Source organism: Seriola aureovittata, chromosome 15 (assembly GCF_021018895.1).
Source record: "Seriola aureovittata isolate HTS-2021-v1 ecotype China chromosome 15, ASM2101889v1, whole genome shotgun sequence".
In the NCBI taxonomy this organism is placed as follows: Eukaryota; Metazoa; Chordata; class Actinopteri; order Carangiformes; family Carangidae; genus Seriola; species Seriola aureovittata.
This window is the reverse complement of record NC_079378.1, coordinates 21,735,896-21,748,409: the sequence shown is the minus strand read 5'-3', so window position 1 is coordinate 21,748,409 and position 12,514 is coordinate 21,735,896. Positions and strand designations below refer to the sequence as shown.

Sequence of the window (12,514 nt, the reverse complement as noted above, 5' to 3'; positions counted from 1 at the left end):
TGTAAGCATCTGAAACCTGGGAAATTATGTGAGGCTGGAAAAGAGCCGATAACCTGTGATGGGACTGAACAACATCCTGTATTCATAAACCTGAGACGGACGTTTTGTCTGCATCAGAGGATGTGTAGAGTCTTTTATAGACTGACCATCTTTAATCACAATCGCGGCACATCTGTCACTTTTATATCTTCATTTTCCATATAGTGCAAAGCTGCAATCGCAACATGATGGTTAATCGATGCAGCAGGCTTTGTGTTTCAGAGCTGATATTAAGGGCATTTTTGTGATGTGGCGTCTGTTCTGGGATCTGCTGTTCGGACACAGCTGCTAACAGATGACTGTTTGGTCTCAGCTCCTCGGTGGGTGTGGGTGAGGTCAGGGTTACAACATTATTGACTTATTTTTGAAGGAATAGGTCAAAGTACAAAAGAATCAAGGCCCCGTGTTCGCTGAATCCTTTGGGTCATATCTTATCTTGGCTTTTAAGAAAACAAAATGTAAAAGGATTTCCGGTCCCCCACGTTATTACTGACAGGGACTGTACTGTCATCAGTAGCCTGAGCACTGATGAATCACAGAGTTTAAACAATCAAAACCTTTATTGGGACAAAAATATGATTAGTTTTTGATTTCTTAAAACAAGGGGAAATGCTTGTATGATAACAAAGTCATATCTGTACAGTGGATGATTGGGTATCTGCTCTACAGATACAGTAGACTAGCCAACATGAATTATATAACATGTAATGCTAAACCAAGATGTGTACACAGGTTGCATTAACTGAGGTGTTGGATACTGTTACACTTAGAGAAAGAACGTAACAACTGTGAAAACTAGACTTGATCTGAACACTTGAACTCATCACTTCACGACAAAATTGGATAATAAAGAATAATCGATACATTTGAACCATAATTAACAGAGAGAATATAAGATATTCGCAGGGGCCTGCTGAGGCTGTACTGTAAAATTGCACCATTATTCCACTCATGTCCCACATTGTTACAAGACGACATTTCTCAACAGTGGCTTCATGTCAAGGACGGTATTGACTGATTTCATCCAAAAGCAGTTATGATTCTTGGACCTGGTCCTACTAGATATACACTATCAGTTCAACTTTTGGGGATGAACTCATCGGATACAAAGTGCAGAATTTTCCATCAGAGACTGAGTATAATATTTAATTTGATAAAGTGACAGGGGTCGAGGTATCTGTCGTTGTCAGCACTTTCACCAAAGAGACATTTACCCTCAACTCGTCAGACAGGTTCATTTGAATAACTGTTAAATTAAGTGTAAAATTACCCAGTATTTCACGAAAAAGCAAGAAAAAAAGAAGAACAGAAAACAGACTTGTGTAGCAGAAATTTATCTTGTTTTCTCTCCCACCCCAATAATCATCCCACAATGCCTCAGACTTATCTTGTGGCCCTTCGGAGGAGCCCGGCCCCGAGGTTGGCAGACATTGGACTAAATTACCCAGCTGTTCATAAAGTTGTTAAAATAAGCTCCATCTTGACCAGCTGCAGCAGTAAAATGATCACATGCATTGATGCAACAGTATTAATCTGATAATGTCATATATAATAATTTATCAGTCACAGGGGACGTTTCTCTGCAGAGCCTACTTTTAATATTGACACATTAAGTACATTTACCTAATTATCTGTATTTTTACTTAAGTTTGATTTTTAATGCAACTCTTTCACATTTATGAGTGTTTTCACATTATCGTATTGGTACTTTAACTTTACTAACTCTCTTGAATCTCTTTAAAACACCTTCATCTCTTTATCTTCAGCAGCCGTACATTAGTCATGTGTCCACCTCTGGGTCCTGGTTTGGTGAGTGTCTCTGCGGTTCCAGCTGGCAGACTCAGTCACTGTCAGAGGCCACAGAGAGCAGGAGATGCCTACAAGCTTCCCTGGACAGATGCCAGCCTCTGCAGACTTGCACAATGCAACCCACAGCTGCCCACACTCTGAAGCCATGAGAACACGACTGACACGTTCAGCCAGTGTGAGTCAGATTAGTCAGTAAAAGAGCAGGAGATGTCAGCCCTGCAGAGAGAGAGAGAGAGAGAGAGAGAGAGAGGTAGAGGTGTGACTCAATCTGCTGCAACCACACCACATCCTTCTGTACCCGGCTGGCCTGCAGCCCCAATACCAGCCCACCACAGAAGACTATTTCACATTTGTTGCATGGGGAATCAAAACATACGAAACAAGGCTTCATGAGTCCATCAGGTGGACGGTTGAGACAGTTTTGATGCTTAATTTGATCACAAAAGATACCAGGTGCTGTGTGTACAGTAAATCTACCAGGGGTCATATGATTTCCTAATCAGAAGAAAGAAAGGAGTACTGGCAACGCAACTGTGTCCTCAGTGGAAAATAAATGATTTTTTAAATGGTAAACAGATAAAGTATTCATTCATTAATGTTAAATACACCAAATCTTATTTCACCACATTCACAGATATGACAGATTAATATCATGCAGTGTGTTTTTCAAACGCTGTTGTTTGTCTCCGCTAACCTGAAGAGTCAGGTTTACACCTGTTCCAGAGGTGAGGCAGGGATGGTCAGTACGCGGTGTTTTTCACCGTTGACCCACGTGACCACCCCCATAAATACAGGGGGGAGACAGGCGCAAAGACCACACTGCTGCTCCTGCTTTGTACGTGCTCTCCTCCGCAGGCCTCCCGGCTCGCTGCTGATACAGTCCCCTGCTCTCTGGGCTCGGTCTTTGGCTCCTCCCCGCCCTGGTTAAATGTCCGCTCGGCGCTTCAGTCAGCTGCAGACGACGGCAGTCATGACTGAGGAGCTGTAGGTTGGACTTTTATCATCCTGACAGCAAGCAAACATCACAGTTTCTCCTCTCCGGCATCCGCACCACCCACGAAGCCGCTATGAAGACCATTCTTGCTGCGTACTCTGGCGTCCTGAAAGGTGAGACACGTCAGACTTACCTGCAGAGACACAGGTGGTTTAACAAACCAGGAGGCGATCCTGGGAGAGGTCTGTCTCCACACGCCAGTTTGTGTTGTGGTGTGGACAACACTTTACAAAGGGACGTACGGACAAAATGTGTTAGCATCATCAATGTTATTTTACCAGTGATCAATGTAGAGGAATATCTACTGAAAAAAACAGCATGTTGTTAGATTTAGAGTCATTTTCAAAAAAGTTCAAAAATCAAAACAACACGAAACAAAAAGATGGATTTTCACATTTTTTTTAAATTAATATCTAAGTTACCATAACATCCATATTAAGTTTTACAAAGACACAACGATTACTGGGCAATACTATAGGAGATTAAAAAAATACAAAGTACAATAAAGTGAGGGAGGGAGCCATATATTAATTATCATTATTACAGTGTTTGACACCTGGTCTGTGATTGTTTGTGCCGCTACTTTTAAGTGTGGCACTAACTTATACTCAGTTTTACTTCCAACTTGTTATTTCACATTTCGAAGTTTTGCATTTTTCTCCAGTTGAAATCTTTCAGTTTTAGGCAAAAGATGCATTTTGGATTGTTGAAAATGAGAATTAGTGATTTCTTCTGCGAGATAAATGAATGTTTAACCAGAAAAAGTTGTTTTATAACTCAGTCTATTCCTGCTTTGCTGGTAAATTCCTTTATTTTTTGACTCTCTTCTGCTGTGTGGACTTTTAATTTGAAGGTTGATTTCAGTGACAGCTCAGGGACATCTGTCACCCTGGAAGTTTAAATGATGGGTTCACATTTTAATACAGCACATGTCCGAACTGAGTCTGCAGCTGTAGACGAGTCCGACCGTGCAGTTACAGAATCATTAAAGCAGTTGTATTGACAGGCACATGGTTCACCTGGCTGCTCCGTCTGCAGGAGCTGATAGCTTCTGTGCACCTCTCTGTTTGATTTGGCTCTATGCAGGAATCACCCACATGTTGTCAGGACTATCTGTCCTGGCCAGCTCTGACCGGCAGCCACTGGCACAGCAGCGATAGTCTTTAGGAGTCATAGCTTCATAGTTTACAGGTATTACCCCCATCAGCTCGGCGCTGGGTTATTTTCAGTGTGCACAGATGGGATTAGGCAACAGTGTTTTCCTGCAGGGGAGATCTTCTTACTGGCTCTCGGTTGTACAAGCTTGACTAGCTTTAGTCGCTCTTAATGTGTCCGTTACTTTATGCTCCCTTTTTGCAAGCTGTCCCTTCACATGTAGCTGCGGCTTCGCTTTCATGGGTTGGTGACTGAAAAGAGCTGGTGAGTGGCGGAGGCTGAAGTGTGTATTGAAGCAGGGCAGCTTGGCTCCATTGTTTTCTTGGAAATCATTGATCTCTTTGTTTAGTTTGACGTTCACTTTGAGGTTGGGTTAATTCAAACCCGTGGTAGGAAAGTATTGCCACGACAAGGAGAGAGTTAACTGCATCTTTTCACTTTGATTTCTCACCAAGTGCTTCTTTCTCATCCATTTAAGCTTCTGTAACTGTTCTGTAATCCACCGACAAGCTTTGAACGCCCCTTTTCTCCTCTTTTGTCTCCTCTCGCTCGTGTTGTCTCCAGGCACCGGCTCCAGCATCCTCTCTGCCCTGCAGGACCTGCCGCTGGTGTTCTGGCCCTGCAGATCCAAGATGGAAAAACATCTGCAGGTCATCTCTGTGCTGCAGTGGGTCATTAGCTTCTTAGCCATGGGTAAATGAATGTGTTTGTGAGTGGGAGCCTCTGTGCATTTCACTTAAGCCGTCTGAACGCAAAGAAACCTAGAGGAGATAGTCTCATTAGTCTCATGCTAAGGAGGTCAAAGCACTAAGGCTCACACACTTGTTTATGGCTTCTGTGCCTTGATAAAACTCCTGCCTTTTAACAGAATATTTAAGCCTTTAGATTATTATAGGTAAATGTTTTTTTCTCTCCTCTCCTCCTCAGGTGTTGCCTGCACTTTGCTGTTGATCTACATGTTCTGCACTGATTGCTGGCTTATCGCTGCCATTTACACCGCCTGGCTCATCATTGACTGGAACACCCCAAAACAAGGTAATACATTTTAAAGATGTCAAACAAAAATAGGTGTTACCTAATAATTCAATTTTGACCCATTGTGGAGAAAAATCAATGAACTAATGATGGAATTTAAAAAATTTGAAGGCATGATGTTTGAGAACTGGTCTGATTTTTCTCCAACCTTTAGTTGGATGATGCGTTTTTGAGTCTAAAAATGTGAACAACTGAGACTGTATTATCTAAGCATTGGGTAACATGTTTTGCAGGGGTTAGCACTAACAATGACAACATTATGTTTAGTAACAGTTTAAGTATTTGATCTGTGGTTTAAGTAATTTATCAAACAATAACGATAGACATTCACTTGTGACGATTTGCTTCTTTTCTCAGTGATAAAAATGGAGAAACCTTTGGTTTTTAGGCCAATAAAAGAAACTATTTGAAGACGTCACCACGGGCTCTGGAAAATTGCTGTTTTAATTTTTTTTCCTCATAGCTTATAAACTAAATGATAAACTGATTACACATTATATTTTTGATTATAAGAACATGGCAAGTATAGGAAAAAAACGTGAACCTACCCTTTTAATCTGTTGATTTTTTTAAAAATTTTTATTAATAAATTAATCAAATGTCAGAGCCCTCTGTAACCTCTTAAAATTAACTTTAAAAAAAACACAAAAAAAACAAAACACCAAAAGAGTTTAGATTTATGACAATATAATACCAGGAGCAGCAAATCGTCACATCAGAGATGCTGGAACAATCAGTGACAAAAACGGTTGAAATGAACATGGGGAAATGTCAGAGTTGAATTAAGACTGACTTTAAACAAAGACTGAGTCTGTCCTTTAATCGCTGATGAGGTTGCAGCTCTAGTTTTAATGCTCTGAGATATATAATGTGTAATGTTCTCCTCAGGTGGAAGGAGGTCCTCCTGGGTGAGGAACTGGACCGTTTGGACGTATTTCCGAGATTACTTCCCAATCAGAGTAAGTTGCTTGGTCAGTTTTATGTTCTACTGTTGCTGATTTATCAACCCCAGTCTTTAACATCAAGAGCGGAGCAGAGGAATGGAGGCTTGGAAACCTGTTCGACTCTTGATGAGAAAAGTCAGGACTGTGTGATGAAGTTAGTTCAGCGATTTCTAGTCATGTGCAGGTTGGACATATAGATAACCGTATCAGGGGTGTATCTGTCTGCTCCATGCTGTTCCTGGTTGATGAGGGCATGATGCAGGTTGAGACTTTTAGACTTTGTCCGGCCTGGTAGACTAAGGAGCAGTGCTAAGCTTGATTTGTCCCCAGGTATTCCCCTGAGCATCTTTTTAGATGAGGACAACCCTGGACACACACACACACACACACACACACACACACACACACACACACACACACACACACACACACGCGCACGCAGGGACAGCAGCTGTACATGATTAACTGTCACTGCAGAAGCCGAATGTGTGTTTAAAGAGAAGATGGGTCCTCTTAGATATTCTGCATGACTCAGTCATAGGTTTTTATTGAATCTCCACTTTTCTACTGACTAGAGCTGCAGCGACTGGTCAATTAGTCAATCACCTAAAAATAATCAGTAAATATTGTGGTAATAAATAAAACGTTTTAAGTTTTTAAAAAAAAAAATCCATTTGATCTAACACTTAGGACCTGGGGATAATGTGATGGAGATTTTTTAATGTTTTATGATATTTTAATAGAGGAAATGATCAATCAATTAATAAAAAAAATTTAAAAAAAATCAAGAGATTAATCAATAATAAAAATAATCATTAGTTGCAGCCCTAGCACAAACAGATATTGTACATACGTGGTATCACTGTAAGTGCAGTCACCTACAATGAACTGATCATGTAAAAAAAGTATTTAGCATTTGTCAAAGCTAATTTGTATTCCTCTCTGTTAGTGGATTAGCTGCACTTTGTTCATCTCTCCTCAGAATGCGAATGAATCACGTCTCGTGTGATTCCATCATTTCTCCACTGGCTGTGTTTAAATGTATAAAATCTGAAGTGGCCACTGTGCTCAGGTAGTGATGAGTTCATCTGTACTGAGAGTGGAGACTAAAGACGGCTGCAGAATAACTAACAGAAGTTAGTTATTAGCAGGACTTCAAATGAAGTTAGTTATTATCTACTAATATAAACTGAGTTGTGGAGATGAAAGTTTATCTGTGAAGTTTGAAGTGAAGCTTTTACTGTCTCAAAATAACCAGGATATATCTACTGGGGCATCAGCTGTCTGTAGGGCAAGTATTCTCTATCTATCATGAACCTATGACTATTAATTATGTGAGTTGGAAGCCGACTGGTCAAAGTCTGAGCCACTCTTAAGTGAGGACAAAGTGTGACTGTTACGTGAACGTGAAGTCTCTAGACACAAAGGCTCTTCTGTAATATTAGGGCAGCCAGTAAGTCTTGTCTTGCCTCCAGCTCTGTGCTGTCTCCTAAGTAGGAAAGGTGTCAAGTGCAGCAGCCTTCCTGATCCCACTGTAATCCTTCACATCTGCCATGCCAGTCAGGTGATGTCCTGCGGTACTATGGGGATCTTGAATGTGAGCTCCTTTTGCTAATGTGGTTATGCAACTGTTGTGTTTGACTTGCTACCGAGGGGAGCTTTGTGTACACATTGTGATGGATCTAAGCCTACACTGCAGATCAGCGCACTGTTAGAGTGAGACGTTGAAGTAATGCTGAATGGTTAAGATTGTACTTTATTGCTGCCAGTCTGAACAGGTGCACGTCATCTTTACTGGGTCATTGTTTTATGACTGTACTTGATCAGACAGAGGAATGGTGTCAGGTATGAGCTGATACAGATGTCCTATTTCTACAAAAACACAATAATAATGATAATATAAGCATTTATTGAATAGCACTTGGTAAAGAAACATATAACACATATAAAAACAGTAAAACAACGATGGAATTAGGACACTGCTTCTGTCCTCGAGCCTTTTTAGCCACTCTCCTGTCAGATGTTCCCGGTCTGTGAGCACTGTGTCCCTCATATTGAAATCAGCCCCTCACTGGTTGTCTTTGTGCTCTTGTCCCTCAGCTAATTAAAACCCACAACCTGCTGCCCAGCCGGAACTACATATTTGGCTACCACCCACACGGCATCTTCTGTTTCGGTGCTTTCTGTAACTTTGGCACCGAGGCCACTGGCTTCTCCAAGAAATTCCCGGGCATCAGGCCCTCCCTGGCAACCCTGGCGGGAAACTTCCGCCTGCCCGTGCTGCGAGACTACCTGATGTCTGGAGGTGAGATGATGTGGAAAAACCGTGAGGTCTAGTTTGCGCTCTTGAAACGTCTGATAACAATGAGTGTATCTGCCAGAGACCAGACCTTTGTCCTTTTGCACAGCTGATATATCCTCTGTTTACTTGGATGTGCTGACTTCACTGATTTTAAGAGGTTTAGCTGTTTTGTTCTAAGGGGCTGTGTACCCATAGATACCATACATACACTCTGAGGTTACTGTAGGTTATTGTACCTGTCGTTTCATTGGTAGATAACCCTCATTAGTTTATCTCTGTAACCTTTTGGTGATAATGAGTAATGCAGCAGTCTTCTCAGAAAAACTGCAGTGAGTCAGGTTTTTGCACGTGCAGAATGTGGTTAGTTAAATGCTTTGGTACCAGACTGGTGGACATACAGCAATGCATTAAGTACAGGAAAGAGTCCAAACACACTAATAATTATATTTGCAGGCATCTGTTGACAAGGTCTGGAAAGACGTCAAAATATTCTTATAAAAATTACAGTCCATCTGACTTTTGGACCCCACTGTTTACATTAAAAGACAACATCATACTTGTGCAGTATTAAAAATCTAAAGAGATCCAACAACTTAATAAATTTGCCTTTTGAGCACTGCTAATTTACTGCAGTTTTAATTATCTCTCATTTTTCTTTTTCCTCTCAGGTATATGTCCGGTGAACAGGCACTCTATCGACTACCTGCTGTCACGTAACGGGACAGGAAATGCCGTGGTTATCGTTGTCGGAGGAGCAGCGGAGTCTCTGCACTGTACGCCAGGGATGAACGCTGTCACCCTGAAGAATCGTAAAGGCTTTGTGAAGCTGGCCCTGCAGAAAGGGTGAGCTGGCTGCACAACACTCAGACACACAGATGCATGCGGCTGCAGTGATTAAACATAGCCTCGACCAAATCTGTTTTGAACATTTAAATGTCATTCTCAGGTCCATAGTGACTCACTGGATTTATTAAAACCCTAGATTATTACTCTCAGTAAAGGTTGAAATAACCTCACAGAGAGAGTTACCAAATCTGTTATGAATGTGCAGTGTTGTCCCTCATGAAGCTTGGAGCTCCTCGTGGCATGCACTACCCTTTTGGAAGGGTTTCTGTGTGAGCTGCCATTTGGCTGTGTATTGATGGCTATAAAGAGAAGTGGACCCCGGTTTGTCTTGCTAACCCAAACAAGCCCGATTCCCTCTCAGATATAACTGAGGATTATCACTGTGTGCACCTTGTCCAAAGAAGCTTAGAGCTTGTTAGAAAAAACATGCAGTTATGCAGAACTTTATTCATAACAGAAAGGTTTGCATTCCTGCTGAAATAAGCCTGCGCTGTGAATTAAGGTCATTTTCTGGAACTTTTACAGCTTTGTTTTTAATGCTTATAAAATCGAGATGGATGTAGAAACCAGTTGTATAACAAGGGACACTCAAACTATTGTATGGGTAAAATAGAGTAAATATATATGTAATGTATTATATATGTAAGTCATACAATTAATTATTCAGGTTGCTATCTTTAAATCCATGTTTCCAGCAGCAAAAATTCCAGCAGTGAATATTAATATTCGATTGTAAATAAAAAGCAGCTGTCTGACTCGTGACTTCTTGCATGGGCCTGGGTCACAATTTTGGTCACTAGGCGGCAAAATTGTGGAACCTCAGGATAAAGTTGTTTACAAGCTCTGTAAGCTACAGTTAGCCTAGCCTACCATTCCAGCACTAACAACCTGAGGCCACATCTGGATAATATGCACCACAATGAGCAACTATACAAGTAGTTATGTCCACAAGAGAGGAAACCAATACAACAAGAGACATAATGCAAAAAAAAGGGTTTTCAAGTGGTTTGAACTTTTTTGTGTTTTTTCAACATTTCAACGTCACTTTTGGCTACCACAAATGGGAACTTCCACAGTCTGCCTATGTTACCAGTTACCACCACACCTAAAATGATTTATGATGATTAGCACAAACCAGTGGCGTCTCTTACAGTTTTAAACATTATGTTTTTAGATGAGATAGTCCTTCGGATGCTGCTCTGCACACAGAGTTCTTGGTGTGTCCAAACAATCAGTGCTTTACATTTAGGGGAACGTTTGCTGACGCCTCCTATGTTTCCCCCTCAGGTCCGACCTGGTCCCAGTGTACTCCTTTGGAGAGAATGATGCCTACAAGCAGGTGATCTTTGAGGAGGGAACTTGGTGGAGAGCTCTCCAAAAGAGATTACAGAAGATCTTAGGCTTTGCCCCATGCCTTTTCCATGGATGTGGTCTCTTCTTTGGCAACTCCTGGGGCATTGTGCCTTTCTGCAACCCCATCACCACCATAGGTAAGTTTGTCTGGTAATGTTTGGTTTAAGTGTAGGATCAGATTTGAAGAGGTACAGGTTAGAGTTATCTTTACTTTGACTACAATCCTCAAAAACTCTGTTGTATTAGTAAAGTTAAGCATTACAGGACAGTGACCACAAATTTATAAATATTAGCTTCTTCCAGTCTCAGGGGAATTTCAATGGTTAACACTTGTCACTGGTTATAACAATTTCAACCTGAGTCTGTTTGATTGGCTTTGTGTTTTTTTTTCTTTTTTTTTATTATAGTTGGGGAGCCAATCACTGTGCCAAAAATTGAAGACCCAACAGAAGAGATAGTGAATCTGTACCATGCAATGTACATCAAGTCTCTCCAGTGCCTTTTTGACAAGTACAAGACCCGCTTTGGCCTGAAAGAGAGCGACGTCCTGTACATCCAGTGAAACAATGGCAGTGGGCCTTGTAGAAGCTCTGAACTGTGGCAGCACCTTCAGATCCCTCCTCCCCCCACCCCCACCCCCACCCCCCAACCCCCGCCCGATCCTGGTGCCCAGGTGGGATTATCTCTGGACTGCAAACTCTACACATGAGCATGTTCGCTGCAGAAACCTTTGCTCTCTGCGTTGCCTCTCTCACAAACACATAAGCATACTTTTCTTCTCAGGAAATGGCAGGTTTGAAGAATAGTGGCCTCTCCCTGTTGCTGGCACCAGCTTAAACAGTCTTTGGATGGACAAAGTTACACAAAACGTGTGCCTTAGTAGTTTCCATTTCCATTTTCTCAGTCGATCGAGTTTGGACTATCTTATCTGTGGTGCTGGTGGTTGGAGGGGATGGGGCGGTTTCACTAGATGGAGCTAGGAAGGTAACATGCAGGACTTTAAAGAAGTGCCAATGTTTTCTTTCACTCATGCATTCATATAATTTTCCCTAAGCTCTTTATGATCCTGTTCTACACTAAACGCACAAACAATGCAAATGGAAAGTGCCACTATTTTTGGGATAATAAGCCCAAAGGTTAATTGAGCCAAAGACCTATGTTGTCCCCACACATGCATGTATTTCTACTGTATGAACAAGTGCCTGTGATTGTAAAATGCCATAAAGTATTAATTGTATTCTGTAGAGTGGAAAAGCGTATTTTAGTGCTTTTCCCTCCCAATGAATATTTCTGATGCACTTTTCTTATCGCTGATTTACCTTCTGAGGGTTTTGTCTCAAATGCCTTTGATACGAGATTCTTTCCAAGACAGCCATTGTGCTTGTTGGCTTGATTTCCCTTTCTTGTCCCACAGGTCCAGGTCTGGATGGGTGTGTTCTGTCTATGCAGCAGAACTACAGTCATATCTTGTATGTTAACCAGCTAGCTAAAGTTCTGAGCTGAGACTGAAGAAGATGAAGTAGTTTTGTGGGTGAAAATGATTCCAGCGTTCTGCGCATCACTTTGTAACCATTCCATGGGTGATAACTGAAAGGATTACACGGGTAATTCCTCATTACTGGGAATAAGTTATATTTGAGGGTGTCACTAGTACTTATGTAAAATAAGAGATGAGAATATAGATGGAATCATCAAAATAAGCTTGTGTCATGTTGATCGGCTTGAAGATGGGCAGTAAATTATTGGATTGTCATTTGACGTTCTCACGGTTGTGACTTCCTCTGAAGAGCTGGGTGATCCCTGTGCAATAAATTTGCAAGCAATAAACAGTGAGACCTATCTGTGATGAATGGCATCATCTGTCTGCTGATATTTAAATTAAACTTTTGTATGTTTTCAGAAGGACATGTTTGTGTCGTGTCTTGTCTTTTGAGACTTTTTCTAATGCTACATCTTGTTCACACATTTACCTCAGAAGACATCCGTCATTTGAATATGACAATTATACATTGCCAATGTATTACTGCTTTGTCAAGA

The 12,514-nt window shown here is 41.3% G+C and overlaps 1 protein-coding gene across 1 annotated transcript; it reads left to right on the top strand.

Annotated features, from left to right (window-relative positions):
• The first annotated feature begins 2,697 nt into the window (after positions 1-2,697).
• Positions 2,698-12,382, top strand: dgat2 (diacylglycerol O-acyltransferase 2). Its single transcript, XM_056398101.1, has 8 exons — positions 2,698-2,955; positions 4,562-4,690; positions 4,925-5,032; positions 5,921-5,991; positions 8,077-8,281; positions 8,947-9,121; positions 10,412-10,614; positions 10,885-12,382. Exons 1-8 carry the CDS (start codon positions 2,916-2,918, stop codon positions 11,037-11,039), a joined length of 1,086 nt encoding a protein of 361 aa, XP_056254076.1. The 5' UTR covers positions 2,698-2,915; the 3' UTR covers positions 11,040-12,382.
• Positions 12,383-12,514: the final 132 nt, after the last annotated feature.

Bases quoted from the DNA above. Each gene is read 5' to 3' on its own strand.
- dgat2 (XM_056398101.1), top strand. From the start codon at position 2,916: ATGAAGACCATTCTTGCTGCGTACTCTGGCGTCCTGAAAG. The intron at 5,033-5,920 runs GTAATACATTTT...TGTTCTCCTCAG, and splicing joins CTGGAACACCCCAAAACAAG to GTGGAAGGAGGTCCTCCTGG. The intron at 8,282-8,946 runs GTGAGATGATGT...TTTTCCTCTCAG, and splicing joins AGACTACCTGATGTCTGGAG to GTATATGTCCGGTGAACAGG.